Raw genomic sequence first — 6826 nt, forward strand, 5'->3', positions numbered from 1 at the left:
CGGCCGCGGCCTCCCGGGGCTCGGTTCCCCCTTTGCCGGCCCCGCTCCGTGCCGAGGCAGCGCAGTCCCTCCCCGTTCATTGTGCCCGGGGCTGAGCGGTGCCCGGGCAAGGGGAAGTCCCCGCTTGCGGGCACAAGCGAGAAGCGCAGGTGCTGCTCGGCTGCTGTGGCAATGGATAAAATTAAACACTGCCTTTTTTTAGTGTGAAAAACCAATCTGAGCTACCAATGGGATGTTTCCCCGTGGCTGTCCGTTCACCCCGTTCTTAATAAATCACCTTAACGTGTTGCTATCCAAAGATAGTTCCTCTATGAGATAAGGTAACCTGAATGAGTTATGTGTTTTTGCTGGTTACCTGCTTCATTTCTATTTTAAGTTAAAGAACAATCTGTATTAGGAGCAGAGTTGTGCTCTAATTCTGTACCTCTTTGTGATGATGTGAGGCTTAAAGTGAATATTCTTACTGCCGGAGGTTCTGCCTTTCAGAACTCAGCGATCAGTGCTGTTTGTAATGAAATTACCATAACAATTGCGGTGAAAAGCATAATTGTTCAGGCCGTACCTTCGCTTACGTGGTGTTTTCTAGCGGAGGAAAATGCTGTAATACAGTTTCATTTTAGGAGCAGCCTCAGTTCTGCTGGTACAAACGATTCCCTCGTTGATTGTGTTAATCTGTGTGTGTGTGTGTGCCTGGCTGTGTTCAGCTCTGTCTGTGATTGTGTCTGGTTGTGTTAATCTGTCTGTGTCTGGTTGTGTTCACCTGTGTGTGTGCCTGGTTGTGTCCATTGCTGTGTGTGTGCCTGGTTCTGTTCACCTCTGTGTGTGCCTGGTCGTGTTAATTTGTGCGTGTGTGCCTGATTGTTTAACCTGTGTGTGTGCCTGGTTGTGTTAATTTCTGCTGTGTTCACGTCTGTGTGTGTCTGGTTGTGTTCATCTGTCTGTCTGGTTGTGTTCACCTCTGTCTGTCTGTCTGTCTGGTTGTGTTCACCTCTGTCTGTCTGTCTGTCTGGTTGTGTTCACCTCTGTCTGTCTGTCTGGTTGTGTTCACCTCTGTCTGTCTGTCTGGTTGCGTTCATCTCTCTGTCTGGTTGTGTTCACCTCTGTCTGTCTGTCTGTCTGGTTGTGTTCACCTCTGTCTGTCTGTCTGTCTGGTTGTGTTCACCTCTGTCTGTCTGTCTGGTTGTGTTCATCTGTCTGTCTGGTTGTGTTCACCTCTGTCTGTCTGTCTGGTTGTGTTCAGCTCTGTGATTGTGCCTGGCTGTGCCGGAGTGGCTGCAGGGCAGGCACAGCTCCTTGTGCTGGGCACTGACTCTGATGTTCCCTTTCAAGACAGATGGAGAGAGGCTTTTCACAAGGGCCCGGAGTGACAGGGCAGGGGGGAGTGGCTTAAACCTTCCGGAGGGCAGGGTTAGATGGGATGTTGGGAAGGAATTCTTCCCTGAGAGGGTGGTGGAGCCTTGGCACAGGTGCCCAGAGAAGCTGTGGATGCCCCTGGATCCCTGGCCAGGCTGGATGGGCACTGGAGCTCCCTGGGATAGTGGAAGGTGTCCCTGCCCATGGCAGGGGTGGAATGGGATGATCTTTAAGGTCCCTCCCAACCCAAATCATTCTATGGTTCCATGATTATGAAAGAGAAATTGCAACTGTCTAGGTTTAATCATTCCCTTAAACCAACACAGCCCAGTGTTCTAAGCTGTGAGCTGCCCTCAGAGCAGTGCCAAGGGCTCCTGCCTTTGATAATTGTTCATTACAGGTGTTCATCCAGCAGTTTTAATGTGATGAGAAATATTCCTTAAATTCTAGTCTGGGTCTTGTGGCTAAGCTGAGCCCAGAGAGGTTTCTTTCAGTAGAACTGATTTATTTCTTGGTCTGCTTTGGAAGAACTGTGTGTATTATAAAAGTCATACATAATCACACATCATGCAATATTTTACACCAAGCATGATCCCTGCTCCAGCATGAAGCCTTCAGTAGCCTCACACACATGATTTTCCACTTGCTCTGCACAGGGTAACATTTACAAGATTGTCTTGCAAGGTCTGCCTGTAGCCCATATTTGCTGTGAATGTATCTGTAGAATTAATTTTGACACTATGAGAGTTTTCACTGGTCTCTGATAAATTATTCTGTGATTTGAATTAGTTGAATAATTTTTTGTTTCAGCTTTATACTTCAGGGCATTAAAAAAATACCACAAAATAAAGCACCAAATGATGCTCAGCTGAGAATGCTGAACAATTTCTGTCCTGCAGAGAGTGGGGAGAAGAATAATTATTTCTTTTTGCCTGTAATGGAAAAGTGTGTATGTTGTATGACTTTCTACTCGATTTTTTTCTTTTAGCTGTAGCTTGAATCAAAGTGGACTCAGCTTTTGAAGCCTCCTAATGAGTCCCCTTCACTTTTGAAGTGTAACAGGGCTCCTTTTTTTCTACTTTCTAATTATTCCACAGGATGTAGTTTTCAGATGTTTACAGAAAAAATAGCTTTAAGGTTTTGTGCCTCCTCAGATTGTCCTTGATCTTAAATTTTCTGCAGTCACTGTATTGCAATATTTAAGATTATTTCATTTTTTTTAAATTTATGAATGTTTCATACAGATTTGTTATCCTGTGAGCCTCTTGAGTAGGGCTGAGTGTACTCCCAGTATCCCAGAGTTTCATAGTCCCTCCCACAGATGAGGATTCCAGGAAGTAGTGCCAGGGATTGCTCTTGGTGATGTGGCAAAATATTTCTGCTTAGGATCCACTTTATTTGGCTTCTACCTCCAACCTCACTGATAAGAAAAATAAAGCTCATCAATTGGTAGCAGAGGCATGGACTGAAAAATAATCGCCTTGGATAATTTTTTATTTGAGTTCAGGCTCTTGGCCCTTTGAGACTGTAGAGTTTTGCTCTTGTATAAAACTCTTCTGTCACTGCTCAGCTCTTGGTGTTCCAGAGACAGAGAAACTCATTGAATGATTCCAGCATGGGCAGCACTTTGGGTTTGGTGCTCTGGCAGAGGCTGAAACCACTGGTGTGCAGAGTCCTGAGTTTATTTCTTCACTAGTTACTCAGTATTTAAAATCCTAAGCAGCTTTTTAAAAACTGTGGTTTTGTTCTTTGCCTCTGGAGCCCGAGGTGGCAGGAGGGAGGTGCTGCAGTTCATGCCTCACTGCTCAGGGCTTGTACCTCAGCCTGTCCCTTAGCAAGGTGACAATGTCCAACTGGGCTGGTCCTGAATTTCCTTATGGACTTCTTAATTTCCTTCCCCAAAATGCACTGGATCCTGTCTTGCCTTTGTAAAATACCCTCTTCTTTGCTTTCTTGGACAAGGAATTTTCATTCATTTTGGCATAAATGTCCTCTCTTCAAGAATATTCAGAATTATTTGTTTCAAACAGAACAAGCCAGAAGAATATTGTGTGTAGATGCTGGCTCAGAGAATGTGCTTTAAACCTCCCTGAGCTTAGATTTTGGATTTCAATGTTCCCTTGTCCCATGTTTTGTTTCCACAGCCACCATGTCAGAAGGGGACAGCATTGGGGAGTCTGTGCATGGAAAACCTTCCGTGGTCTATAGATTTTTCTCAAGACTTGGACAGGTTGGTTTTGTGAAGGATTTTTCTGACTCCTTTAAAAGCAGATCTCAATGCAGCTTCTTGAACTCACTCCTTGTTGGCTGGGTTGTTGAAATGCTGAAATCTATACAAAAGATTTCTTTTGAAGCCTTTTAATATAGATAAATATCTATAATAAATGGCTTACTGGAATATTTAATGGCCATACGTGTAACATTGCACAGTGAAAATATGTTGTTATTGTCAGAAATGAGGACTGAGTTCAGATTTAGTTTCAAATTCATCTTAACAGAAGCAACTTGCATAAAATACAGAAAATTTAAATTGCTTTACCAAATCCCCAAGCATTAGGGGCTTTTTTCCTTTGTAAAAATATAGAAGCTTGTAAGTACAGTTCTGTGTAATTTATTTGTAGTAAAGAGTGCAAGTGTTTCATATTACTCTCCTTCCCAAAATACTCCTCCCAAATGCTTTCTTTTGCCCATACTACCCTCAAATAAGCTTTATCCATTGTGCATCAAGTATTTTACAGTGTTTATTATTTACTGTGCACTTTGTTTCCTCCAGATCTACCAGTCCTGGTTAGACAAATCCACCCCCTACACTGCAGTGCGATGGATTGTAACACTGGGGCTGAGCTTTATCTACATGATTAGAGTTTATTTACTGCAGGTGAGACAACTGCATTTGATGCTGAAGTAGTTCCAGATATTGTTGCTGGTCTAATTTGGATTCTAGGAGTGTTTTTGAAGTGTGCTGTGACTTTAGAGTCAGGTGTGCATGTGGCAGAAGGTAAATTGTGTAGTCTGAAGAGAGAACACATCCTGTGGGTGTGGAAGTTGCTGATACAGAGAGAAAAATGTGTGAACACCTGAGGATATTCATCTGAATTCACAAAATAAATCTCTGGAAACTGTTGTAATTAAGTTTTTGCTTTTATATGAAAGCTGTATAACAACATGCTCAGAGCCAGGGGTTCCTTTCTGTCATGAAAACCACGAGGAATGGCTTTGTCAGCATTTCTCTCCCTGCAGGCAGGGACAGACTATTCCCCACTAATCAGATGTTTCTGTTCCATGCCAGTCTGCAGTTCAGTTAAGAGCTTGGGAACTGTTATTCCCAAAAAGTGAAGATTACAGAATGTGAACCCTTTACAGGTCATAGTAGTAGAAACATTTCAGACTCTGGGGGCTGCAAAGATGGTTAAAAAAAGAGATGGTGTTAGGCTTTTTACTACTTTTGAAATCCACATCTTGAACATAGAGAACCTGGATGCTAGACCATGGTTTTGTGTTAAATCTGTCACTACATGAGAGATTTGCTCTCCTGCCATGTTCGAAAACTTGTTTTGATCACTGAGAATTGATATTTTTACAAGCTCAGAAACTTTTCCATCAATATGAGGACATAGAAAAGCTTCTCAAGGAAGCACAAAACCCAGCTTGTTTAATCTTGTTAAAAACTCAGTATCAGAGAATGATTTTCAGGAGGGTTTTATCCTTGTCTGTTCCTCCCTGTGCAGGGTTGGTACATTGTGACATATGCCTTGGGAATCTACCACCTCAACCTCTTCATAGCTTTCCTGTCGCCAAAGGTAGACCCCTCTCTAATGGAAGATTCAGGTATGGGGAAAAGTTCCTTTTTACCATCATTTGAAACTTGGTCCAATTTCCAGCTCCTTTTGTCTGATACTGTAGTGTAAGGATAATGCAGTTTTAGCACTAGATTGTATTTTTTAGACCTGAAAAAAAAATCTATACAACTCAACATCAAGAGTTGCTATAAAATTTGTCCTTTTTCATGGGACTTGGATATATTCCATATTGTACTAGTTTTCTATGTTTTAAAAGGAGGTTTATGTCACTTAAGCTCTCCCCGTAGTTACTCAAGTGGCCTGGCATTCCTATTCCCTATTTTATTTAAAGGAATCTGTGTTAAGTTTATTTTAAGGAATCTATGTGAACTTAGATTAAATCAGCAACTCTTAACTGGGATCTACATATGACAAAGGAAATTGGGTGTGGATGTGGTTTTGTTTTGTGATTTTTATTTTTATTTAAGATAAAAAGTTTTTTTAAAAAAACTGTAGTCTGAATAGTGTAAAAAACTACTGTGAGGAGGTTTGTGGTTTGGTTTCTTTTCTGTTATTTTTAGATGATGGTCCTTCCTTACCTACAAGGCAAAATGAAGAATTCCGGCCTTTCATTAGAAGGCTCCCAGAATTCAAATTCTGGTGAGTGGATCCATCTGCCTGTGTTCTGTTTTTGAAAAATACAAATATCTGCATGACATTAATGGTAACTGGGCTTGAAGCATTAATTGTTATTATTATTTTTCAGGCATTCTGCCACTAAAGGAATCCTGGTTGCTATGGCTTGTACATTCTTTGAGGCTTTCAATGTTCCTGTGTTTTGGCCAATCCTTGTGATGTACTTCATTATGCTATTTTGTATCACTATGAAGAGGCAAATCAAGGTAATTTTTTGGCTAGAACAGAGAATTTGTGATGTCAGGATTTACAGCACTGCTTCAAACTGGCCATCCAGTGGAGCCTCAGGGGTTAAATGTGCTGCACACACTTATTTTACTTCAGTAACTAATACTTGAACATCAATTGTGGGGCATGTTTTACAAAACTTTATTCTTGTTTCCAAAAGGTTTTGATTTTAGAGTGCAGTGTCAGGGTTTTATGCAGGTTCTCATCCACTTCCTGTGGCTATTTTGGATGCAGAGGTGTTGAACCATCTCTGGTGGGTGAAAAGGGAAGTTCTCACAAGGTGGTGTGAGGAAGTAGAAGAGGGAAAGGGAAAGAACTTAGGCAAATGATTCAGAACATTTTAACAAATTACTTATGGTTTGTAAGATTAAGAAAAAAAATTAGGTTTTTTTTAAGATATTTAGAATTTTGGGCATGTACTGTGACTCAAAGTGGCAAATTAAAGTTGAGAGGGTAGTAAATAATTAGTACCTCTATGCTCTCTTCAGTTTCCCATGGTTCCCCAATTAGTAATCTTCACTGTAGTGTACAATTTGTTGGGTAACCCAGAATCTGATTTATAAACTGCTCTCCTACTCCTGTTTAGATTTAAACTGCTGTAGGATTGGCTATTTCATTACCTTCACTAAGAACTCTCTTTCTGGAGGACTCAGTAATTTACAGTGTATATTAGAAACCATTTTTTCTAAATATTGCAGCTCTTTCTTGTTTCAACAACTGCTGTTTTTTCTTTGCAGCACATGATAAAGTACAGATATATACCCTTCACA

At 41.1% G+C, this 6826-nt stretch overlaps 1 protein-coding gene across 1 annotated transcript; it reads left to right on the forward strand.

Moving 5' to 3' along the window:
* Nucleotides 1–3440: 3440 nt before the first annotated feature.
* RER1 (retention in endoplasmic reticulum sorting receptor 1) lies at nucleotides 3441–6826 on the forward strand (the record flags this gene model as incomplete). Its single annotated transcript, XM_005427643.1, has 6 exons — nucleotides 3441–3583; nucleotides 4127–4231; nucleotides 5082–5181; nucleotides 5714–5792; nucleotides 5899–6034; nucleotides 6794–6826. Coding segments are annotated over exons 1-6 (534 nt in total), but the record flags the coding sequence as incomplete, so codon positions are not given.

The sequence above is a fragment of the Geospiza fortis genome, unplaced genomic scaffold (assembly GCF_000277835.1).
Source record: "Geospiza fortis unplaced genomic scaffold, GeoFor_1.0 scaffold37, whole genome shotgun sequence".
NCBI lineage: Eukaryota > Metazoa > Chordata > Aves > Passeriformes > Thraupidae > Geospiza > Geospiza fortis.